Here is a 27,353-nt window from a genome sequence, read left to right on the forward strand (position 1 = left end):
CAGCACAGAGAATAAAAATATAAGACGAGATCGGGTCACCCTGTCGGCAACCACGGCCGCAGCTAAATTTTTTTATAAAAATCCATTTAATTGTACTGATAATTGTGTATTATTTAAGAACATTGTGATTCATTTTCTTACCATTGGACCAAAATTAAAAAAGGAAAAAGTTTTCTGTATGAAATTGAATGACAAAGTATCGAAGGCTTTTTCGAAGTCGATTAACATAACTAGACCTGGGATATTATTATCTTCAGTGCGCTTCATTACATCTTACAAAAGTCCAATATAACGCCCTTTAACAAAGCCAGTTTGATCTCTAGCAACTAGATTATCTAACGTAGATTTTATTCTGTTAGCAATACTACCTGAAGCCAGTTTATAAACAATGTTTAACAATGTAATTGGTCTCCAATTTTTCAGGAACTGTTTTGGTTTATTTTCTTTCGGAATACATGTTATTATACCTTGTTTTGTGTAACTAAAAAACTGCTGGTGTGTAAAGCTTAACTTAATGCTCTCACTACAAATACACCCAACTCCTTCAAAAACACTTTAAAGAAATTTGTCAAAATACAAATGTGGTCAAACTGGTATATTTCATTTCGAATAAACGTACATCAGCTCGCTTGCACACACGATATTTTATATTTTGACTCGTGGCTGCACCACTTGTGAAAATATTGCATCTGGTGCTCACTCAGTGGAAGATGATAAGATTCTCCGCTGCGTTAGCGCGTAAACAATTATCTGAGAGTCGGATATTCCCATGTGCTCCTACAAGTGATAGAATCATTTTTGCATGCCATATTCAACTAAAAAGAGTAGAAATAAAATCCAACAAAAGACTTTATTACAGCACTTTTTCTTACTGTAGCCTATTAAACAAAGCGCGGGAACAGCTTTACATCCGTAAAACAGGAAGTATGTCAGACGATACAAAGACAAAGGGAATGCTATATTTTAAGTTTTGTTTATTCATTTGCAGTGAAACGTTATTTTCGTAAAATAATGTTGTTGTTTTTTCAACTGAGAAGTATATTATAAGGAACAAAGAGGAACTTGCTAGGTATCTGATTGTTTTCAGCAAACGAAAACAACCGAGATTTCACCCAAGTGCAATGTCGGAACTGAAGGTGAAAACAAACCAGATGGAACTTCTGCCTCTAATGGGAAAACTTTGACTGAAGAAGGAAAAAGGACAAATTTAAAGACTGATGGAAGGCAGCCTACTGAATTAGACAATAATTCAAACGAAAAAACAAGATTGGAAAAAGAGACAAAGGTTTGTTATATTCGTTACGTATTTACATGAGATATATATAAAAAAAATCTACGTAGGCGATAGTGAGTGTGGCAGTATTTGCGTTATATTTTCTTCGTTAATGTTTTGATAATTTCATTCTGTTATCATAATACAAACGTGGTCACACTGAGATTAAATATACATATACCCTTGCGCACACACGTAGGAAGAAATATCTTTCCCTGTTGAACACCGTCTTATACATTTTCACGAGTGGCGCAAATAATACATCTTGTGTTTACCCGACAAAAGATTATAATAATCTGTCACTGACTGTAAGTGCAATGGATATATCCGGTTGAAGGGTAACTCCTTTTGCGGTAACGAGGCTCTAACGAGGCTCTGCCGAGTTACCGCTGTAAAAGTTATACCACAGTCGTATATTCCCATGAGCATATATACTAGCAGTGATAGATTATTTTTCTTGAATACCGTATTTACAAATTATAGAACAAATTAAGCAAACCGAACTACTTTCTTTTTTATACTCTTTCCTACAGTAGCTTATTGAAACAAAGCTTCATAAACAAAAAATGACGTCATGACGTTTTGATGACGCACATCAACGAATTTCCAGTTAGGATGATCATTTGTAGCGTAACGTTATTCCTTTATTTAAAATCAAGAAATTTACTATAAGGAACAAAGAGAACCTATTAAGATAGATTTTTCATCGAATTTAATTAAATGAAATACATGATATGCCCGAATCATTATTTATCATGAACAGCACGAGAGTCTTCTGACATGGGCGTGGCCAGATTGGTTAAGCTGGCATGGGTTAAATCACCGGAAACCCCATACCAGTGTGAAAGAATATAATAATCTGCCACTGGTTGTAAATGTAGATAGGCATATCCGGGTCGAGGGTAAATGTTATAGCAGTAACGAAACCCAGTTACCGCTAAATCAGTTCCCTCAGAGCAGGATATTCCCGTCTGCATCTACAACCAGTGATAGATTATTAGTCCCCTACTTGTTCTACGTGTTGAAAACCAGTTTCGGGGACTATAGGATTGCGCTTTTCCGTCCGTCTGTCCGAGCTTATATTTGCATACTTAGGAGCAATAGGTAATTGTACTTTTTTTTTTGATGTCATTCATTCCGTAAGCTTTTATGTGGCTATTTGTTTACGTGACTAAAGGAACAATAGAGAGAACAAAAGAGTAGCCACATAAATACCCATATGTAGGAACGTCCGTCATTCCGTCCGTTCGCAATTTCGTGTCCGGTCCATAACTCTGTCATTCATCAAGGGATTTTAATATTACTTGACACAAATGTTCCCCATGATTGGACGACTTGTCATGCGCAAAACTCTGACCCCTACCTTAAACGTCAAGGTCACACTTGGAGGTCAAACGTCAACAAGGCTTTTTTTCCTGTCCGGTCCATAACTCTGCCATCCATGAAGGGATTTTAATATTACTGGGCACAAATGTACCCCATGATAAATCATAAATCAATGTGTCATGCAAAACTTTCAGACCCCTAACTTAAAGGTCACACTTGGCAGTCAAATGTTAACATGGCATGAATGTAACAGACTGAAAATACTTCAGCTTCTGACAGGGAATCGAACCCAGGACCTCTCACACCTAAGGTGGGCACTCTACCACATCGCTATAAAAGCTAGCTCAATAGCAAGGAAGTATAAGTGCACCCTTATACTCTACCCTACTACATACACCCCTCCATTTTAGAATTCGTCCTCGAATTCCAGGAGTTTGAACCTCTGTGGGACATTCCAAGGTGTTCATTTATATCTTCTCGTGAGTTATTGACGTTGGGCGCCAAATGTAACAAACTGACAATACCTCAGCTCCTGACCGGGAATCGAACCCGGGACCTCTCACACCTAAGGCGGACACTCTACCACGTCGCTATAAAAGCTAGCTAAATAGCAAGGAAGTATAAGTGCACCGTTATACTCTACCCTAATACATTGAACAGGGTCTTTTTCGTGTCCGGTCCAGAACTCTGCCATCCACCAAGGGATCAAATATTACTCGGCATAAATGTTTCCCACAGTCAAGCAAAATATCATGCGCAACATCCAGAGCCCTAGCTTAAAGGTCAAGGTCACACTTGGAGATCAAACATCAATAGTGTTTTTACTGTCCGGTCCACAACTTTGTCATGCAAAAAGGATTTAAATATCAGTTGGCACAAATATTCCCCTGGATGAGTCAACATGTCATGCGCAAAACCCGGACCCTTAGCTGAAAGGCCAATGTCACACTTTGAGGTCAATGGCCAACAGGGCTTTTTCATGTCCAGTCTCCTTAAAGGGATTTTAATATGACTTAGCACTAATGTACCCGATAATAAGACAATGTGTCATGCGCAACACTCAGATCGCTAGCTCAAAGGTCAATTTCAAAATGAAATGTTATCAAAATTTAAATTAAATACTTTTATTTTTATATTTATAAAAGTTGTAAAACAGTCAACAACAGATTTTTGTATATGCAAATTTTAATCCAAGTGTTGTGTTATAACATATTGTATATATATTAAATTATTGTTTATACAATATTGACAGATATCAGATTATTATGTTGTACTACAGTAAAGAAAATTAGGTGCCTTCCAGTAGGGGACTTTGAATTGCATGGAAGTACTTCACTCACTTATTTTTCTTGAATAAGGTATTTTACAAATAATAAAATAAATAAAGCGAAACGAAATACTTTCCTTGCAGCAGTCTTGGATAATGGAGCATATTTAACAAAGTGCGAGAGATTTTCATCCGTAAACAGAAATGACGTCATGAGGCTTCGAACTCGCACAACAACAACGTTCCTTTTTAGTTTGATCATTTGTAGAGTAACGTTATATTATTTCCATAAAATAACTTTTTTTAATTGAGAATTAAACTATACAGGAAAAAGAGCAGGTACGTTTGCATCAAGGCATTCGATTTTTGTCGAATTTTATATAAACAATATATATGCCGGAGTCTTCAGTTACGACAGTCATCTAGCATCGGGGTTGTCAGATGGGTTTTGTCTGCATGGGTAAAATCGATGGAAACCCCAGTCCTGTGTGCAAGAATGTAAGATTCTTTCACTGGTTGAAGGCGCTGATTGGCATATCCAGCTCAATGGTAACTGTTTTAGCGGTAACGAGTCTCTGTCGAGTAACCGCGTAAAGTTTCCCTAGAGCAGATATTCCCATGTGAAGCTACAACAAGTGATAAAATCTTTTCTTGCATGCCATTAAACAAATAGTTGTAAAAATAAAATCCAACGAATGACTTTCCTATAGCACTTTATTCTTACTGCAGCCTTTTAAGCAAAGCGCGGGAACTTTACATGGATAAAACAGAAAGTACGTCATGGCATTACTAAGGAATGTTATATTTCCGGTTTTGTGTTATCATCTGCAGTGGAACGATATGTTGTTTTCGAGAAAAAAATAACGTTGTTTTTTAATTGCAAAATATACTATGTAGAACAAAGAGGAATAAGCAAGGTATTTGATGTTTTTCAGCAACCGGGATCTAACGAAATTTCGCAAAAGTCCAATGTCGGAACTAATTGTGAAATTAAACCAGATGAAACGTCTGCCTCTAATGGGAAAACTTTGAGTGCAGAAGAGAAAGTGCTGAGTCTAGAGTCTGATGGAAGGCAGCCTGCTGAAACAGACAAAAATTCAAACGGAGAAACGAAATTGGAAAAAGAGACAAAGGTTTGGTATATCCGTTACGTATCTGAATAAAAAATATTTCAGAAAATCTACGTAGACGATTGTGAGTGTGGCAGTAGTTGCTTTTTTCTTTATTAATGATTTTATGGGGTTTTTCTATCATCATAATGCAAACGTGGTCACACTGAAATATTTCATTTCGCATAAACATACGAAAGCTCGCGCGCATAGATCGAAATATCTTTTATTCATAAGAACAATATTCTATACGGTTACTAGGTGAAAACTTTTTCCATCTTACACAGAACAATGAAATATCATCAATACAGTCTTTACACTGCATAATCTCGGGTTCAGCCCAAATAAGACAGTTTCCAATATCTGGCATAGATTTGAATTAAACTCTGGGAAGTGATATAATTATATTAAGAAAGAAAAACAACCCGAATGCCGTACCCCTGTTATATTACTTGAAATTTCATAAATACTTTATCAGGTCTATGTTTCATTTTGTTTGTTTATTTAAGAACCAAATTGAGAAGGCGCATACCGGAGATGATACACGGGCACATGCAAACAACGAAACAGATGGTCAAAGAAGGTTTATATACTTAGATATATAAATAGTCTGCGAAAAAAGATAATAAATGGATATTATAAAATCCTTCTGTTGCCAAAAATTATGTAATTCTGTTAAAAAGCCTAATATAATTGTTGAGGCTGAGCATTTGAAATGAACATTCAACAAACTATGTTTACACGTTTAAGAGTTTGTTTCCAGAATTATGCAATATTCCAGGGCTTTTAAGAGATTAGTTCGGAATAATTTCGTATATGCGCTATTTTGTGGTAGAGGGGTAAAATTTTATACTTTGACATATGGTCTACTGTCTGATATGTAACTGAAATATTAGCCTTAAGAATATAAAATCCAGTAAGTATAAATTGCTGTAAGCAGAGCAGGATAGGAATCTAAATGTTTTCAATACTATGGAATAATTCAAATTTCTGAACTATTTAGCTGATGCATAATTCTACACGTCTTAGTTAAGGGGATACAATTAGTAGATGTAGAAAACATGAATTTTTCTTTTCCAGCCCTTTCAGTTCGATCGGAGACGGAATTGACGTTGTGTTCCACATTCTTATCCCAACAAGTATTATTTCGAATAGCGAAAAGGTGTTCCTAATCGTAGGTTTAAAAGAATATGGGGGTTGGAAGAGTAGACAAAATGAGTTACATCTTGTAAGGTACTATTCGCATTATAGCATTTGACATCTGTTTCAGTGTCCGGTGCATCCGGTGTCTTTACTCGCATTAATCCACGTCTCGTCATTAAACCTTTGACTACGCTAAAAGTGTACTTGAAGGAATTTACATTGTATTAAGTCTTGAGTTAATTGTCTTAGATAGGTTGAGATTTCATACGTTTTTCAACACAGGTCTAGGATGTCAAAAACAAGAAATTTCCTACTTCAATAACATGCAGATATAAGCATGGAAACGCTGTATTTATTTTACTTATTGTAAAAATGTTTATATTTGTACACAACAATTTATATTTAGGTCTTACATGCAATGTGCTTTTCAGCAAAAGAACTGACTATGCCGAAATGCATATAACTTTGAAAATGAGAAGGTTTGAACTTGAACGCTATATTTACTACAAGTATGCAGTGGCGAGTAATAGTAATACGGAAGACTTATGTGAATGGGAAAACTACCACTGTCATTCACATATTAACAAGCACAACAACAGAACATTATATGTACCATCACGTATGAGTTCAAATAAAGGCAAGTATGCAAGTGGTTGGCCGTTGTGATGAAAGTACCGAGATAAGACACATTTTTAAAGCAAGCCTGTAAAACCCATCTAAACTGAATAAAACGTCATACATATCTTCACAATAAGTGAAGGTTCAATACCACTTGTAATTCTCTATATTAAATTTTGTCAATGTTTGCACTAAGACAATATTCAATAAAAGTCCAGTTACTATAGACGTTACCACTAATAGAAACTTTATTCATGTCTGCCAATGTTTGATTACTTATTCTTGCATTTATAGGACGACTTGGGCTTCCGTTGATAGTACCCATGTCGGCACCCCATGCCAGATGACTCTCGTTCTTTACGAGACAAATAACTATTCGTGCATAGATTATGTATTGTTCATGTAAATTTCGATAAAAATCAAATGCCTTGATAGTTGCTGTCATTTTCTTTTCAGTATATTTTTCGATTTAAAGTAGAACGTTTTACAAAATAACAAACAAAAAAAAACAAAAAAAACAAACAAACAATGAAAAAACAAACTTAAAGTATTACACAATAAACGATAAAGCTAAACTTTGCGTTTGTGTGCCATTTAATTAAACGTCATTTCTGTTTACGGGCGTTAATTTCCAGCGCTTTGTTTATATACGTTTGTAAAGGAAAGAGTGCTACAAAAAAGTATTTCGGCTTTCTTTGTTCATTCTATAATTTGTAAAATAATCTGCCACTGTTTGTAGTTGCAGATCCAAATATCCGGTTCTCGGGTAACTGTTTTGGTGGTAACTCGACAGGGCCAAAAGTACCCTCGATTCGGACATTCCCATCTGCATCTGCAAACAGTGACAGATTATTAGTCATACACCTCTATCTCGATACCATTTAGTTTTTCGATACAGTTTTGGCACTTTATATGCACATGTCTTAAATGTCTATACAATCCTCCAACTTCTGTGTATACCCCAATTCGAAAAAATGTAAATAAAGTTTTGTTTATCTACAGTTCGTTAGCTGCGACTGAGCGGTTGTGACCACCCACTACCCGTCGAACGTCCGTCCATCTACAGATTTCTTCAGACCATTTATCTTTCTAAAGCCACATTTAAAGCTCGCACAGCACTCCACTTGGAAATATGGATAGGGTCAATGTAAACACGTACACAAAATTCAAAGTTAGCCTGTTTGTATACAACTGTATAGTGTGGACGTTAAATATTTTGTCAGAAACTGCTGGCCCTTCAAAAACAAGTACATTAGTGAAACAATATAGTGCGTTTCATTTGACCTGGCTGGCGGAGTTAATCTCTTGCTTACGCAAATAATGGTAATTACAAAAAAGGAGTAAAATAGGTAGAGCTACAGTTGTTACAGTGTAAGGTAGATGGCCAGTGAATAAGAAATCAGGTTGCCGAATATACTACATATCCTGCACAATAATGCAGTGGACCGTCGCGAAACCCCGCCCCGCCAGGTCGATTAAAATGAACTATATATGTTTTTCGAATAACAAAAACAAATACCAAACGGTCATTTATGTCGTTGGTGCATTCCTTTAACATTATTATTTTTCGTATATTTGATATATTGAACATTATGATTTATGCCAATTTTTGGTTTATACAATTTACAGACGAATGGCATCAGTATGATGGAGTTGTCAGTCTGAAGCCAGATGCTAGCCTGCTAAGGAAAGGTATCAACTGGTTTGTTGGCAAATACGAGAAAGATTGTGAAGCTTATGCCTCAACGTTTGCTAAATTCTTTTGTCCCACCTGGTTCAGGCCGGAGTTCAAAGTGATGGATGCTGCAGTGACATACCAGGAGTCTATTGACCATCTAGAAAGCTTATACATTGGACTGCGAAATGTCTATGTAGTTGACGTTCGATGTTTTAAAAGTGAAGAGGAGTATGCGAGCAAAGTAAGGGTTTAATTGAACAAATGAATTTTTATCACAAATACAAGCAATAATATTTATACACTTTCGGTTGCTAATTATTTCAGTTTAAGTATCACACGGACATCATTACAGAATAAACAATGTTCACCTTATTCTTAAGAGATTTTATTTCACGAGATTATGATATTCCTAACCATAACGTTTGTTTGTGAGTTTTAAATAACACAGACAAGTTTAGGGTAATTTATTACATTCAGGCTATAATAATTTTAAGAAGACCACGGGTGCTTCTCGGCACTGGCGGCCCGTCGTAAACAATTTGATGATTTCAAAAGAATTTGATCACCTTGAGCTGAGCTCGAATCAGTGAGGGACAAATGTTCCACTGTCACCGACCTTAAACCCATCGATCACAGAGACCAATTAAATGCTTCTTCTCTTTTTAAACATTTCCTTAGATAATCATTGAACAGTTGCAATGTAAATTTCTAGTTTGCAGAGTGGATAATTTCTCCGTTGGCAGATTTTCTGGCACGGCAACACATAATTACTGATGGCCTTTGTATCAAAATTATACGTTCCCTTAGTGTTGTTGAGGTTTGCGAAAAACTGAAATTGCCACTTGTGGAAAAAACATGGCAGAAAGTGTGTAAATGTTTGTTAGTGAATAAAGACGAAGTCAACAAAACATGTGTAGAACTGAAAGATGTATCTGAATACTTTGAGGACAAGAAGTAAGTATAAGTTTTCACTTTGTCTTAATTGTGTCAAACAACAAATATCAACATATCATGGGCTGAGCGCGAAACTATTGTATATTGTTCTTCATTTATATACAGGTACAATAGTTCCGCGCTTAGCCCTCGATATATTATTATTGAGCGACTTGTAGAATTTCCATTTTTATGCCGCAACGAAGTCGGAGGGATATAGTTTTTGCGTTGTCGGTCGGTCCTACCTTCCGTCTTTCGGAGCCCACGAATGAATATTTGTTGAGTACAGAGAACAGTAGGTAACGGTAAATTCTATTCATTCCGTAGTGTTTATTGGGTACATTTTGTCGCTTGTTGGGTACCTTTTAACAAAAGAAATACCTAATTAAGGTCCATCCGTAGGAACGTCCGTCTGTCCGTCCGTCCGTCCGGAGCCATATCTAGAAAGTAATTGGGAATATTTAAATAAAACTTCTTATACATGTTTACCATTATAAGGTTATGCCGCCCATCAGGATTCAGTCAGATTGCCAAAGTAACACCGAGTTATGGCCCTTAGAAATTTCTAGTGTTAACTATATAGGGTACTATAAATATGGCAATTTCTGCTTCGTAACTTGTGATATATATGACCTAGAACTATGAAACTGTAATTGAATTAAGATCACTATAATGTGGTTGCGCACACATAATTTCGTCCGGATTTCTTTAATAACTTCAGAGTTATTGCCTTTTAATTGTTTAAAAAACCACATATTTGTACATAACAAACTTATCATTTGGTAGAATTTCATTAAATATCTTTCGTTCTTTTCCATCGACATGAGAAGTTTTGTACCCTCAACCGTTCACCCTCCACCCCCTACCCCCCTAAATATATATATATATATATATATACTTTTCTTTTCATTCCTTTTTTTTTAAAAAATGTTCAAACCTCCAACATGTGAAGTTGTAACCACACCCACCCGTTGCCAGCCATGTTCAAGATATCGTACTTGATTGAACTCTCTTAAGGACATCTGTTCTTTTAAGTTCATATGTACATGTTAAACAGCAACACTTGTTGCCAAACTACTCGAAGACAATATTTCGTTCTAGTAACACTTCAAGCTCACATTTCGAATAACTCCATTTAATTCTAAAAGCTAAGCTTATTACAGTAAACATAATATTGCATTCAAAATAATTTCTTTAGTCAGGATCAACGTAACATACATTTATTATTGTACACTTTAAATATTCGTTTTCTGTTAAATTGATTTTGACTAATGAAATTATTTGCTTCTTAGTAACATCCTTAACTCTTTGCCGGATATATTTTTTGCCATTTCTCACCACAAACCCTTTCGGCGAGGGATACCAATTCATCGAATTTGCTTGTTTATGTTATGTATCTTGATACATTGGTTGTGTATTATGATTTACCATTGTACAGAATTTCTGATAATACCCATTCCAGTACATCAGTCTATATTACTGCATCATACCATTGCAGTAATGGTTATTCTCTGCCACTCCCCAACTTAATACATTGATATGGAGAAGAAACTGTCTCTTACAAAGTTCCTCATTTACTGTCGATATAAATTCAGACTTTCCTTCTCATTTCACGCAATCAAACTTTATATATTCCCACTTCAGACTCTAGTACTGTAATAAGCATCTGTCACACACAAATTACAGGCGTCTTGATTGTCACTGCGTTGTACTTTGTTTGTAGCCGTCACTCATTAATGCCAGATCTGTCATTAGACATCTTTCTTATAAATCAGTCAACATCATTTACCGGAAGTCTATTACCTCTACAAACTTGATTTCAGTTAAGTCATATTTCCACATTTCTCTTGTGGAAACTCCAAGATTTTAAGCCCTCCTGAGCTCAGATTTTTAGGATTGTTGACTTTTGTAGAACCGTACATCCTTATATATAATACAATATTTCTTTCATATTTTGTGTTAAAATAGTGTTGGTAGTGGCAATTTTTGTGGGTAGTAAGCTGGAGGGGAAAGTAACTATACTTAATTTTTGCTGAAAATGGCACCCAATAATTATTATGGATATGACATTGATTGTAAAGGAAACAGACAATACAAAATTAGACAGTTGTATAACACATGGTACTGGTTTGAGCATATGGTACCCACGCAGACTCCTTGCTAATTTTTTTCCAAGATTTTCTTCACTTACAACCCTGGATTTTACTGTTTTACGTTTATTTTAGTAATCTAGAACTGCAGATTCACATTGTTATAATATTGTTACTTATTAACTATTGTTGATTTCCTGTCAGAGATTGTAGAGATTTTATTCCTCAAGGTGAGGTATTGTGACCTGTCATTGTCTGGCGTCTTTCGGTGTGTGACGTGCGTCGTCCGTCAACATTTGCCTTGTGAACACTCCAGAGGCCACAGTTGTGACCAAATCTAAAGGGGTCGAATTTAGCGGTCGCTAACTCGCGAAATTCGAGTAAGAATAAGAAAATGCGAGTAGGAAATCATGGCACTTGCATATTTTCGCGATCACGTTTGAAAACTGGCCTTTGCTCTTTAAAAGCTCCTTTTGGGTAGTTATTTTATCGATAATCATGTGACCGCTTGTTCTATATTATTGTATTTGTGAGTTTCGTTATAACTGCATGATGATTCAAACATGTAGCTCAAATATTTTGCATTAACTGATAGCGGCAGATCATACTGTAGATCAAACATTGATTCCCTAGTAAGAAAAAAGAACTATAGAGCTCTTAACTGGAGGTTTTATTACTTAGATTTTAAACATACTTGTTTTTCAGGCAAGTGGCTAAATTTCTGGAAAAATTTGTAGCACGAGTAAGCACATTTGGCAAGAATCCATGTTGGCTCTACTGTATGCCACTCATACATTTTCTTGAAGCCATTTGTTTGCCTTTTGCTGAACCAACAAAAGAGAAGAATCATGATGATTATGTACCAAAATGGTGGGGAATTGCAGAATTGAAAAAGACAGTAGATATATTCAAACGTGATTGCCATAAATGGAAAACGTAAGTTATTATAGGTTGTTCGCTCTAGGTTTATGACAGTATCACATTCTTCTTCTTGTTCGCTTAGGTCGATTGGTTCTGTTTATGCAAGGCTTGAAATGTCCAACATCCCTTACACCTCCTAGTATCGGCTAAAGCGGACATTGAAGTAACATCATGAACTAAAATGACTATTTAAATGAGATGGCATGCATATTCTATTATTGTCACTATTCCATTCTGTATCCTTACCCATCACTTGTATCGTTTAAAATACGACACATCAACATCATGTTTGCCTGGTACTGAAATGTGCGATAGGTAATGTAATGTTTAAGTACCTTTGATGCTGTCTCAGTTACTTGACGGATCAGCTTTATAATTAGAACATACATGACGCGCGTGGGTCTCAAAGGAATTATATCATTTGAAGAAGAATAATTTTTGAACTCGCAAACTTATACAATATACATTGGATATTCAAAAAAGACACCGTTTCCTTTAAGGTATGATATATCTTTATGACAAATATGTTTTAATCTTCGAGAAAGAGCAATTGAACCAAAACTTAAAATGTGAGAATATGTAGCAATGAAAGTATAGTACAGTTTCACATTAAAACAAATCGCACGCCATCGTCTTTTTCGCTTTATTTCAGTCAAAAACATTGTATTCAGTTTTACAATTTTAAAATGGACATTGTTAATGATGTTTTTTTTGTCATTAACTGGAAAAACGATAAACCCGCCTTACATATTCGAGAATACTATAAACAGCTACGCTAAAATTAATTCAAAATGACAATATGGATTGGCATATTACATATATTTGTATTGACGCATTACTCCTTTTTTCAGTCCCATTGTTGATGTAATAGGAATCTTGCAGCCTTTGTTTGAGATGGATTTTTATCTTCCAAGAAGTATTATAGCTTCAATGAGGCCATATGAGTGTAGAGAAATCATTGGACAAGAAATCTTTCCCGTGGAGGTGTGCTGTGCTACAATTTGCTTTTACATCGAGGACACTTATCCAAAGTTTTGCACGAGCAGTCGGTCATTTTCGGATGTTTCCGGAGAAGAGAGAGTAAGTTTAAGATGATTTTGTTCGTTACTGCTGAATATTTCAGAATAAGTTTCTTGGTATTATTGTCTTTTACTGGAAAAAAGTAAGGTCTGCCTTCTGCAATGTCATTGAGGATGATTCTCTAATTTGCCTGATTATATGTATTTACATGAGAGTTTTGTGTTTTACATAACTTGTGTAAAGGATTAACTACACTATCCTGTAACTTTGGAACATGATGAAAATTAAGCGTGGACACGTCTCAATAGAGATAGCGCTCGATCTCCGGGCGAGACGTATGTTCTCATATACGATTTTATTTAAAAAAAAAAAAAAAAAAACAACATTCGTCTGAAATAATTTCATTCGCCACCTCTGATTCATATAGAGAAGTTGACAGTTACTTGCTAACCGTCTGACTTGAAACAATAACATGTTCAACTGGCCGTAAGAACATTGGACTAGAACTTTTTACTCTTAAAATGTTTAGAAAAAGTTTTTAATAGAGGCAAAGTTATAAAACAAAGGCCAATGACTATTTAAAGGATGCATCCGTACACTGATATGTTCAGCTCCTTTTAATAATCACTTGGCATTTATGTTTTCGCATTTCTTAATTTAACACAGAGCATTTATCGTTTGACAATTACCGATTGGCTGTCAATATTAGACATTCAGCATTTGGCAAATAGCATTTTACAGTAATTTTTTGTCATTTAGCATTTGGCAATTAGCATGGCGCACCGGCCTTCCATAGCTTACAGTATTTTTGTATGTAGCAATTAGCATTACGTATATGACATTTAGCATAAAGCTTTTAGCATTTAGCATTAAATATTTGTTATTTAGCACTTGCCAATTTGCATGGCGCATCGGTATTGCTAGACCTGGAAGGCCGGTGCGCCATACTAATTGCAAAATTCTAGATGACAAATATGTAGTGCTAAATGCCAATAACTTAATGCTTATGCTAATGTTAAATAATTTAATTCTAAATGCCACATACCAAATGTCATATGCCATTTACTTAATGTTAAATGCCACATGCTTAATGTCAAATACCTACGGCTTATTGCCGAATAAGTTCTTGACAGTAATATATATAATTTCGTTTCAAAACATTTAGCATAAGGTGTTTGGCATTTGGCATTACTATTTGGTATTTAACATTTGGCAATAAGCATGGCGCACCGGATTTCCAGATATACATGTATATGAACATTAGCACCACTTTTGTAGGACCACCCTTCACACACTGGAAGTCTTTACCCCCATTATTGAACCGCTAAACTATGGAGAAATTTCCAGTTATATATATAACATGATTGATTATTAAAGTGATAGAACTATCAATTCTACAATACTTGATTTTGTAAATGAGAAACAGTAACAGTAAAGTAATCAACAAAAAGGAGAGAAATCTAATGCATGCAGCATAATTATATTGACCGCATCTATACAACTATACAATACTGACAGCTAACAAAAGGTGATATCACTAAAAACCATAATCTATTCACATTCTTCCGGTAATATTTAATTAACATTTTTTTTTCTTTTTGACAAACTTTTTGACGTAACTTCATTGTCCGTGTGTAATGAAGAAAGGAAGCGAATTAAGAACCTATATGACATGTAATCCGCTGCATCAATGTTTCAAATCAATTTGTTTTTAATTTTTGGTTGTTCGAAAATCTGGGTAAATTTAGTTGCTCCCCATTGCCTCGCCCCCGCTTCCCCTTGTCCCTCATCCCCACCCCAACTTTGAGTTTGCTCAAACGCTACTGAATTGCATGCGTATTATAAACATTTTCCAGCCAAAATCTTCATGATAATAGTAAATAAGTCTAAAAATACTTTCTGATTAATAAAAGGCACCATTCTGGTTCACAATTGAATGTACCTGCTAATTGGTAAAAATGCACGAGCTGATGACAATTAAGAAATTTAATAAAATATTTAGAAAATAATCACTGCAAACAATAGGTAGCCATAACTCAATGAAAATAGGAAATACCAAGTTTCTAACGCTACTACCTTTCGAAATTTGACTATGGAAAGTTTTAGAGTTTCCGCGACTATCAGCTTCAGTAGCCGTTTCCATGGTTACCGCACACCGCTAAATTTCATTTAAAACTTCAATTCATTGCCGAATAGGTGCAAAAGTTTTGTATGTTCGGTAAATTAAATTCCTTACGGAGGGTCCCTACACACGAAAGCTTCTTCAGTTATTAAGTTGTCGCTGACTGTTCCAAGGCGGTGCCTTATTGTGTTCGATTATTTGTTTGTTTGTTTGTTCTCGTTGTTTAGTTGTTTTTTTTTTGTGTATGTATACTTGTGTAACTGTGAATCATTTGTACCATTCTGTAGTGTTTTGATTTAGAAAGCTGCGTTCTTGGAGCGTGGCGATTCTATTGGATCTTCGTACCTTTTTTACGTCTTTAAGGGACTTTACTTGAATTTGAAATGTCAGGTTGCGAATTGTATCGTCATATTTCTGCATTTTGTGATAATCGTCATTTTAGCGGAAAAATTAGTTATCTTCTTCATTATGTAAAAGCAGTTAACCACTTTTTTGCGCTGAGGTGAGAATATATATTTTAACTGTACAATTAGTACTTGTTAAACATATTTCTATCAGCGATCAGCGTAAACACGAATACATAAGTAATTACAGTGCTAAATGTATTAGTTTCTGGATGCATATATCTATTAAAGTCCTCTTGATTTTATTTACGTTGTTTTCAGACTGTTATTGAGTGCATCACAAAGCTAAAAGACAGACTTAAAGGATATTCCTGTTCAGCTAAATGGTATTCTTTTTTATATGTACAATGTATATGCTATCAAAAATATATTTATCTGCTATTTAATGCATTTATCGTCTGCGTTTGATATTAATCTGATATTAATGCAGAGATAAAGGTAAAACTTAGGTGGCATTGAAACACATTTTGACAATTAACACGTTTCGATTTTTTGAGAAATGTAGTAAAGCTTTTTAATTATATCAATAAAAATCACATTTGTGTCTTTGTTAAAAAAGTGTTTGAGTATGATCATGTCATATAAGGTTACTTCCAAGGTTTACTGTTACATCATGTACGTATATGGTATTATGTATGTCCAACACATCAAATGCATATAGTACTATAAAATTGATATATAATAAAATCTGTAAAAAGATCCTTTGGAAACACAGAGTGCAACAAAGAAGGATAACTGCAGACTCGGTTTGACCGAGTCTGTTCATGAGAGGTAATGAAGTGTTCTACACCTTTAGCACCGCATTAAGTGAAACTATTACACATCTATTGAATGGACTCCAAAGTTAACGTATTCGAGATATAATTAGATGACGAGTACGCTGGTTCCTTATTTCTTATTCCTTTTTCAAATAAGGAATAAGGAACTAGTTCCTTATTCCTTATTTGGAGAACACTAGGTAAAAGCAGTGAGAAAATAATCCTTACTTGGTTCATCAGCATAAAATGAACACGCTAGATCATAGCTCGAGTGATTAAGATCGAGAAACCGAATAAGGAATAAGGAACTGGTTCCCTATTCCTTTTTCAAAAGTCGAATAAGGAACTGGACTTTTCGAAGACGACATGGTACAGTGAGAAAATAACCATTACTCGGGGTTAAAAACGTTTCACAGCATAACATAAACACGTTAGATCAAAGCAGTAGTGAGTAAGATCGAGAAAACGAACAAGGAATAAGGAACTGGTTTCCTATTTCTTTTTTAAAAGTCGAATAAGGAATAGAAAAAGAAAATATTTTAATCTCAGTAAAATCTTTTTCAAAAGTGTAAATACATTGTTGTCATAAAATGTTTGAAGGATATTTAATTTAAGGATAAGTGGTATTTTCCACGGATATGAAAGAGTATGACTCAAAATAGGGGTACAAAGTTCGAATAAGGAACTTGACTATTTGGAGAAACATGGTACAAGCAGTGATATGATTATTCTTACTCGCGCTTGAAAACGTTTCACAGCATAACATAAACACGTTAGATCATAACATGTGTAAGTTAGATCGGAAAACCGAATAAGGAATGAGGAACTGGTTCCCTATTCTTTTTTCATAAGTCGAACAAGGGATAGAACGTAGAAAATGAAAATACTTCAATCGCAATACAATATTTTTAAAGAGTGTATATACATTGTCGTAATAAAATGTTTTAAGGATATAAATGGTATTTTTCACGGATATGAGAGAGTATGACTCAAAATCGAGGTACAAAGTTCGAATAAGAAACTGGACTATTCTGAGACGACATGATACATCCTTGAAACATTTTGTGACAAGAATGTATATACACTTTTTGAAAAGATATTATTGTGATTTAAATATTTTCATTTTTCTATGTTTTATTCCTTATTCGACTTTTGAAAAAGGAATAGAGAACCAATTCCTTATTCCTTATTCGTTTCTTCGATCTTACGTCTAACGCGTTATTCTTATGATGTGGAACGTTTTTAACCGCGAGTAATGATTATTTTCTTACTGCTTGTACCATGTCTACTTCAAAAAGTCCAGTTCCGTATTCGAACTTTGTACCTCTATTTTGAGTCATAGTCTCTCATATCCGTGGAAAATACCACTTATATCTTTAAAACATTTTATGACGACAGTGTATCTATACTTTTTAAAACGAATGTACTGTGATTGAAGCATGATCTAACGTGTTCATTTTATGCTATGGAACGTTTTTTAACGCGATTAAGGATTATTTACTCATTGCTTGTACCATCTCGTCTTGGAAAAGTCCAGTTCCTTATTCGAACTTTGATACCCTATTTTAAGCCATACTCTCTCATATCCGTGAACAATCCTGCTTATGTCCTTAAAACAGTTCAAGAAGGTAATGTATAGACACTTTTTGAAAAGATTTTATTGCGATTAAACTATTATCGTTTTCTGTGTTCTATTCCTTATTCGACTTTTGAAAAAGGAATAAGGAACCACTTCCTTATTCCTTATTCGGTTTCTCGATCTTCCTTACTTGTGCTATAATGTAACGTGTTCTGTTCATGCCCAGGAACGTTTTTAACCTCCAGTAAGGATTATTTTCTCATTACTTGTACCGTGTCGTTCGGAAAAGCCCAGTTCTTTGTTCAAACTTACCCTGTTTTGAGTCATACTCTCTCATATCCACTTATATCCTTTAAACAGTTTATGAAGATCATGTATATATGCTTTTTGAAAAGATTTTATTGCGATTAAAGTATTTTCATTTTCTATGTTCTGTTCCTTATTCGACTTTTGAAAAAGGAATAGGGAACAGTTCCTTATTCCTTTTTTTGATTTTTCAATCTTACTTACTCGTGCTATAATGAAACGTTTTCTGTTCATACCCAGGAACGTTTTAAACCGCCAGTAAGGATTATTTTCTCATTGCTTTTACCATGTCATTCCGGAAAAGTCCAGTTCCTTATTCGAACTTTGATACCATATTTTGAGTCATACTCTCTCATATGCGTGAAACATACCCCTTATATCTTTAAAACAATTCACGAAGATCATGTATACAAAGAGTTTGAAAAGATTTTATTTTGATTTAAGCATTTTCATTTTCTGTGTTCTATTCGTTATTCGACTTTTGAAAGAGGAATAGGGAACCAGTTCCTTATTCCTTATTCGGTTTCTCGATCTGACTTACTAGTTTTATAATCATTTCATGCGCAGGAACGTTTTAAACCACCAGTAAGGATTATTCTATCATCGCTTGTACCATTTCGTTTCGGAAAGTCCATATTATTCGAACTCAATACCCTATTTTGAGTTATGCTCTCTCATACCCATGGAAAATATCACTTATATAATTATAGCATTTTATGTCGAAAATGTATATACACTTTTTGAAAAGATATTATTATGATTGGGGTATTTTCATATGTCTCTGTTCTATTCCTTATTTTGACTTTTGAAAAACGAATTGGGAAGCAGTTCCTTATTCCCTATTCTGATTTTCAATCTTACTTACTCGTGCTCTTATTTAGCATGTTCATTTTATGTTGTTGAACCGAGTAAGGGATTATTTCCACACTGCTTTACCTAGTGGTCTCCGAATAGGGAATAAGGAACTAGTTCCTTATTCCATATTTGAAAAAGGAATAAGGTACCAGTCTACTCGTCATTTGGTAGTGATAGACTAGACCCTACATAACCCTTCACTTATTTATTACATAACATTCGTCTTTGTAGTGCGAGAACAAAGTGGTGGCTAGCGTTTATGATCTCGTTTGAGTGTATTCAGAAATCATTAAATACAAACCGAACTTTGAAAGTGATGCACAGTGCACAGATATTTCTTTCCTGCATTTCGATATACAAGCGCATTTGTGAGCAGTCTGACAATGAACTTGGGAAAAATGAAATGGAATGGCAGACACAACACGATGAACTAACCAAGCAAGCATGCGACCATGTGCTGAACTGGCTTAATTTGTACGCAAATGAAAAGTGGAACATTCATATGGCTGAACTTCTTACAGTAAATATGTTTTCTTTCACAGATTCATACCAAATATATTATTTTGCATCATATAATTTGACACCATTATGCTGTTTCAGAAAACGGTTCAAGTCATAAAATAGTTCACTGACTTAATCATAAATGTTAACATAACAGAAATTTAATCAAATAAACACTTGTCAAAAAGCCATATCTGGCGCTCTGCGATATTCCAAATCATCGTATTAAAAGTCTTACAATTAAAAATTCATTGACTTTGATATTTCGTAATAAAAGTTAGAAGTTTGCAGTGTTTTAATCTTTATCAATTTTAATAATTTCAAAAGCCTAACAGATGTTTTACTCCTATCAAAACATTTTTTTCATGCCGTATGAAATGGAAGTTCAAGGCTGTGTATCATTTACAATAAATTTACACTATACACTATGAGGCTTATGGAAGCAGGTGCGCTATGCTAAATGACAAATGCCAAATGACAAATAATGTGTGCAAAATGCTATTTTTTTGCTACATGATTATTGTCAATTATTCACTGTCAAATGGTAATTTTCAAAGATAAATGCTAATTGTTAATCGCAAAATGCAAACTAATAAAAGTTAAATGCTTATTGCTAAGTTCTCTTTTTAAATAAAGGGCTGATGGATTCATCCTTTAAATAATCGAATTCATTCTTTAAATAATAATTGGCCTTTGTTTCATAACTTCGTCCTTTTAGAGTAAACAATTTCAGTCCCATCTTCCTATTACTGGTAGAACACGTTACTGCTTCGAATCAGACTGATAGAACATAACATGTTTTCACATAATATAAAAGTTACATTTATTAGTTTAAAGATACAGAACACTAACTAATTAAGTTAAAGAATTTTGACGATTGATATTTATCATTAAGCAATTTGACAATAAGCAGTTGGCATTTATCATTGGGCATTTAGCATTTTGCATGAATCATTAAATATGTGGCATATACCATTTGATATGTAGCATTTAGCATTACGTATTTGACATTTAGTATTAAGTAATTGGCATTCAGCGTAAAATGTTTTACATTTAGCATTTAGCATTTGGCAATTAGCTTGGCGCACCGGCCTTCCATAGAGGCTAATACAAATCCCCCATCTATTTGTTTAATATACATGTATCTCGAATGCATTTTTTCAATGCGTGTTTAAGTAAAGAGAAAAGCTGATAAAGTAGGCAGTCTACGTTTAACCAGACAGCAAAATAGCTTTACAATATTTGTGTGCGAGTTTTACCTTTGAATGCAAAATAGGTTTTAGATCTTAACATTTCTCGTCGTGTATTTTAGGTGACAACATGACCTTAAGTAGGTTTATGTAATAGATAGACTCGGCAGATTAAATTATTATCTCTTGCCGAAGGTGGGAGGATATAGAGTTGGCGTTGTTCTCCCGGCTGTTCGTCCGTCCGTCCTTGCGTCCGTTCGTGCGTACGCCCGTCCGAAACAGAAAATGCTTATAATTCAAAACGTATTTTAGCTAGATTCACTAAACCTCATATACTTATTAATTAGCAAATGACCTTCCCTAACATTTAGTATTATCACCTTGATCAAGTAAAAGCAGTTTTTTTCCCCTTGGCTGTTAAAAAATAGAAATTTTGACTGTATTTAAGTAGCCTATTGATGAATATTCATTAAACTTTAAAGAAATGTAGATCACTATAAGGCTCTTATGGCCATGTAATTATGTTAGGATCACATCATTTACTTCAGAGTTATTGCCCTTTAATTGTTTTACAATCCCTTTGATGGATATTCATGAAATTTAATACAAACATAGATCACTACAGGACAGTTGTGCTTGTACGTCTTTCGTCAGGATCTCTCCAGTAACAGCAGAATTATTACCCTTTAATCATTTTAAAATTCATAAATAATAACAAAACAAAGTAACCCATTGATGGATCTTCATGAAATGTGATATAAATTTAGATCACTATAGGACAGTGGTGTTTGCACATCTTCCATAAAGATCTTTTCAGTAACTGCAAAATTATTTTCGTTTAATTGTTTTAAGATTCATAAATATCAACAGAACAAAGTAACCCATTGATGGATTTTTATGACATTTATTGCAAATATAGGTCACTATAGGGCTGTGATGCACGTGCAACTTTCGCAAGGATCTTTTCACTAACTGCAGAAATAGTGTCCTTTAATGGTTAAATCTTCCAAAATATAGTCTCTACAATCACAAACATCCTATTTGGCGGGGGATATAAATTCATTGAATTTGCCTGTTTAAATTTATTTTAATCAACGTAAGTTTCATGTTACTTTAACATTTCTAAATATGAGTTTAGGAGCATGTTTTCAATTATATTTAATGTGCCTCTCATTTTCGTCTTTCATACAGAATTGTGTAAAATAAGACATTATGATTTTCACATTCATTGCATGTGAACATCTTGTAACTGTGCATTTCAATTTTTACGCTTTTATTAGATATGCATTTTTCATTCAATGGAAAGGGTTGGAATGATGCCTTTGTGGAACAACTAAAGGAAGAAGATGTCGGAAAATACTGGAATGAACGGATTGCAAACGGCTTGTTTGAAAGACTACGCTTAGAAGTAATGATTCTGTTTATCATGATTGGAATTGTTCATTTGATAATTACTGAACTTATTAATCGAGGGATAAATGCGAAAAAGGTCCAGACATTTTTTATCTGTATGCATTTACATCAGGATTAATCGTATAATACGTTTAGGCATTTACAAGTGTGCATCAAATAGAATATCTTAATGGGAAATCGAAATGAAAAAAGACACATCTCTCGGCGTGAATGGGGTGTGATAATGACACGTTTAAAATTGGAAACAAATTGTAATTTGGCTTTGAAATTGCAAAAGTCCCAACAGGTTTTGTAGTATTCAAACATGTTCTAGCTTCCCTTATGTAGTAATTGTTCGTTAAAAACGATTATTTATTGAACAATATATTTGCTTTCTAACACACAATCCTTTAAATTATTCAAGTAGACAATTGATTATAAAAGTATAAAACAGTAAGTCAGAAAATAGACTAAAGCTTATTGTCTGTACAAAGGGAAATTCTAAAATACTAGTACCATGGTACTGCATTATCAAAATGTATTTTTTGTTCTAATACCTGACTGACACCTAAATATAAAGAATAAAGCTGTCTACCATGAAGTACTTTTTCACACGGTATGTCATTGATAGAGTTACCATCTCCTCTTTTACGACCAAAGCTTAAACATCTATTTACCTTTTACACCATTGAAAGGTACATAGAAAAATCACCAACTGGAAAAAAGGATTTATGCGGACATTACTTTGTTTTAATCGATTGATAAATTCAATGGCCATTATAGTTTTATACAGGTATTGGAATGGCCAAGCTGCCTCATTTCGCTTTTGTCGATTTTCGTACTTCATTTGCATCGGTAAGTTTTTCCTTTGCCATTTTGTTTGCCACGCTCGCTTTCAGTTTTTTCTCCTTTTCAAAAGCAAGTTTAACAGTACCTTTATGCAAAATCATCACATATTCACCTTTTCTCGGTTAAGAAGTCCCCGCGATTCACTCCCACACTTACCCCTGAATATACTATGGTATTGTTATTTTCAGGGTATTATGAACAAATCTGTAACCTCGCAATTCATGCACCATTTCTGTAAGAATCTCGATGTTTACTGTGGACCTATGCAAGACTGTCTTAATGAGTTTGCTTTAAAAGTAAGGACATTTAAAATATTATTTCTCAAAGCTCATTAAGTAAAAGGGACCAATTAGAGACCAGAATTTGTTAAAACATTCAACAGAAATGTGCTTAATAAGGCTATTTTGGAGATACATATATGTTTGTTTACATGTTTAGCTCATCTGAGCAAAGCTTAAGGTCAGCTAATCCATAAACCTTTCTTCTAAGGAATTTGCTCTGAAACAGTTTTACTGATTTTCATTAAAACTGACATGAATCTCCTATACTAGGGTCAAATCCTGAAATGAAACTAAAATTACCTTTTCAGTCAATCAGGTGAGTGCAGTAGACCCATTTTTGTACCCCCACCCCACGAACAACAAAGTTATAAGTAGGGGGCGGGTATACTGGTTTCAGGTTGTCTGTCTGTCCGTCTGTCTGTCCATAGACACGATCTTGTGCGCACCATTTCTCCTCATCCCCTTGACACAATTTAATGAAACTTCACACAAGTGATCAGTAACAACGGTAGTTGTGCATGGGGCATGTTAAGTTCTTTCAGAAAAAAAAAATTGCAGAGTTACGGGACTTTGTTTTTTGTTACTATACTACATACATAGACACAATCTTGTGCGCACCAGTTGTGCATTGAGAATGTTACGTTCTTTCAGAAAAAAAACAACAGAGTAATGGGACTTTGTTTTTTGTTAACATATTATGTACATATAGTCTTCGTATGCAATCTTGTGCGCGCCTAATCTTCCGAACCCTTGCACACAATTTAATGAAACTACACACAAGTAATCAGTACCAACCTTAGTTGTGCATGGTGTTACGTTCTTTTAGATAAATATTCTGCAGAGTTATGGGACTGTGTTTTTTGTTACTATACTGTATACATAAAGGTTATATACATACAGTCCACATAATTATGCAATCTTGTGTGCGTCAAATTGCAATGTACTGTGTCAGTGCGTGTGGGGGTACATTCATCACATTTAGTGATAGCTCTAGTTGCATCTTTTTATTCTAATCCTTACGGATAGTTGGAGTTTAAACGGTATTTACAATTTAGCCAGCTGATCGTTAATATTTTATTAGTTGGATCGCCGATAATCATTCCAGTTACATTTGTTTCAACACGTTTATTAGTTTGGTACTAGGTATGTGTCTGTTTTACTTGTTGTACTTGCACATGAATGAGAGAGGTGTTGTCTGCCGTAAATATGTTCATGTTTGACGTACGTTTTAGTTCGTACTCTTACCCATTTTAGCTCGACTATTTAAAACAGGTAGAGCTAAAGTATTACCGTTCTGCCGATGTCAGTTTTGACGTCCATGACGCAAAAGTTTGGATTGTAAGCATGTTTTCCGAAAACGTCTATATAGAACATTTTCAAATTAAGAACTATGTAATGACTGACTGGAGTCAGTTTACATGGCTCTGACAACATTATACAAAATTATGCACTTTTTGACTGAACAACTTTAGTGGAAAGTTGTCCATGTCGGCTTCTGTCTCGGCAACTTCTTGAATTAACGCTGTCAAACTCAGGACCCTTCGTCGGCATCATTAAATGACCCCACAGAGTCAAATTCGATATATTTTTAAAACCCAAAATACTATATTTTAACAAAAGTATGTTTTAGTATACTATATATTAATGGTGTTAACACTTCGGTATTTAAGATTCCTTCGGTATTCCTAAATACAGTAAATTTTATTGTCAGATCACTTCCATAATTTGAAGAGACCAACACTATTATGATATGTCTTCTTAAATGTGACTGCAATGAGTCTAATTTGAAAATGTGCATTTTTTCAGTTATCTTGGAATTAGATTTCGTGTTATCAGTTTAACTAAAAATGGCAACATGCAAGCTAAAGATTTTAATAGTATAGTATGTTAATACTGTATTTTGATGTAGGCCGTTGAAGATGGCATTGATTTAGATGTGATAGCGCTTGGGGATGAAAAGAGCAAGTTTTCTACTTTGTTGTCAGAAATGTTCCAAAGAGAGTGGCGATCTGTGGACGAAGGAAATCCGGACGTTCGAGAAGAGCGAATTTTGAAAATGGTTTTATCATGGTCAACTTTCCGTCAATTTCTGAAAAGCTTATGTTAGTAAATTAAATTTCAGTACAGTAAAATATAGCTTATAAGGAGAAACGACTTCCAAATTCGTACTGCTCAGTTGATATAATTTCTATAATATAACAGACTGTGCAGCTATTTCCTTCAATAATTTAGCCTATGTTTAACAGTGTCGACATATAGTAGTTATATCAATTATATATTATATAATTACATGCTACTTGAATAGAAAACAGTATGGTCTCGAACCAGGTGTCTTTGGATATATCAATTTAAGTTTAAAAAGGTAGATGTTAACTTAATTTGATAAAGAATTTTTTTATTATATATATAGATAAAACAATATATACTTTAGGTCTCATGATTTGTCCGAGACAGAGGTTTGCAGAATCACGAGATTATACTTGAAACATGTATAAACTTAAAACGATATATATATATACTATTTTGTACGAGCAAAATTTTTCAAACGTTGCTTCCGAGATGATATTTGGAATGTCTATATTAAACAGTATATATGTGTGATTTGTCCGATACATTTATTGAGTTAATACAGCTTATTCTGTTAGTCCAGGACATGATGAAAAAGCAGTTCGATATTCGCAGAAATATCGAGTAATCCGTTTGTAACAAATGAACACCTTGGGTAAAAACAAGTCATATCGAAGAGTTTGTAACAGTCTGTACTTGCACTCACTTTATATTCAGGCAGGTTAGTTATCGACATCACTGTTTCTAAGGTGTGATTTACTTTTGATTTACCTTTGATTTACCGTAGATAAAAGTAAGAAGTGTGCAAGTTTCCTCTCGGAAAACTGCCAGACAAATATAGAGATTGCCATAACAGTAGTGCATTCATGCGCAGCCTCTCTTATCGAAGGAAATATAAACATCGGGACACTTAGATATATTCAGAAGCATAAAACTACGTTCTGTGAGGTTGTACAGGAAGTCATGCAGGACAAAGATGTAAAGATCATAAGTAGCGCTGTAGACATAAGAATGAAAGAAGTACAAGCTTTTGAAGAACAAGCTGACCAGATGAAAATATTAGTAGATTTGTGTTCACATTTACCGACAGGTATGGTTTTCCGTTCATTATATCAATTAACAAAAAGAGGATGGTTTTTTTAGTGTGTTATTATAACTATTATCAAAGGTAATATCAAATGCTTCGTTGCATGTAGATATCAATTATAAAAATTAATCTTTTTATTTCCTCAAGGATGATGAAATAGTTGTTTACATTTTTGCGATAAGGATATATTTTACAAACGGATACAGATTTATTCCTTCTGACCCAATATTTGTGTTGAATTGTTCGAATTGAAATAAGCTAGTTTAATATTTTACGACGTAATAATTCGATAATTGAATAGTTATAAATGATTTCCCATGGGAATGAGAATATCGTAAGCTTTTTTGTATGTTCTTAATACATCAACATTACAAACTTCCTCTAGTCAAAGCACAAAAGACATTGTCTTGGTACCACTTCATACATGGACTTATAATGGATCTAGATTCTGTGACATTATCATAATTGTCACTTGGCATAAAGATAATCTAAATTATTTTGAAAATGATCATCTTGTATACTACCTTATCATTGAACAATCTGATGAAAAAAAAAAAAACAGCAGTACTCAACAACAGCATGAT

The 27,353-nt window shown here is 34.3% G+C and overlaps 2 protein-coding genes across 2 annotated transcripts in view; both read left to right on the forward strand.

Moving 5' to 3' along the window:
- Window positions 1–1,087: 1,087 nt before the first annotated feature.
- Window positions 1,088–7,251, forward strand: LOC128551410 (uncharacterized; the record flags this gene model as incomplete). Its single annotated transcript, XM_053532259.1, has 5 exons — window positions 1,088–1,285; window positions 4,802–4,999; window positions 5,485–5,558; window positions 6,056–6,208; window positions 6,550–7,251. Coding segments are annotated over 5 exons (858 nt in total), but the record flags the coding sequence as incomplete, so codon positions are not given.
- A 617-nt stretch (window positions 7,252–7,868) lies between these two features.
- Window positions 7,869–27,353, forward strand: part of LOC123552611 (E3 ubiquitin-protein ligase rnf213-alpha-like) — a gene marked incomplete at its 3' end in the record, with an annotated part of 58,771 nt that continues 39,286 nt past the window's right edge. Inside the window, exons 1-10 of the mRNA XM_053532258.1 lie at window positions 7,869–7,929; window positions 8,366–8,655; window positions 9,127–9,368; window positions 12,143–12,373; window positions 13,210–13,438; window positions 16,166–16,230; window positions 19,634–19,922; window positions 23,523–23,630; window positions 25,525–25,717; window positions 26,470–26,772. Of these exons, the coding sequence (XP_053388233.1) occupies window positions 7,869–7,929; window positions 8,366–8,655; window positions 9,127–9,368; window positions 12,143–12,373; window positions 13,210–13,438; window positions 16,166–16,230; window positions 19,634–19,922; window positions 23,523–23,630; window positions 25,525–25,717; window positions 26,470–26,772 (2,011 nt within the window). The remainder of the gene's footprint in view (window positions 7,930–8,365; window positions 8,656–9,126; window positions 9,369–12,142; window positions 12,374–13,209; window positions 13,439–16,165; window positions 16,231–19,633; window positions 19,923–23,522; window positions 23,631–25,524; window positions 25,718–26,469; window positions 26,773–27,353) is intronic.

Source organism: Mercenaria mercenaria, unplaced genomic scaffold, assembly GCF_021730395.1.
Source record: "Mercenaria mercenaria strain notata unplaced genomic scaffold, MADL_Memer_1 contig_1063, whole genome shotgun sequence".
NCBI classification, from domain to species: domain Eukaryota; kingdom Metazoa; phylum Mollusca; class Bivalvia; order Venerida; family Veneridae; genus Mercenaria; species Mercenaria mercenaria.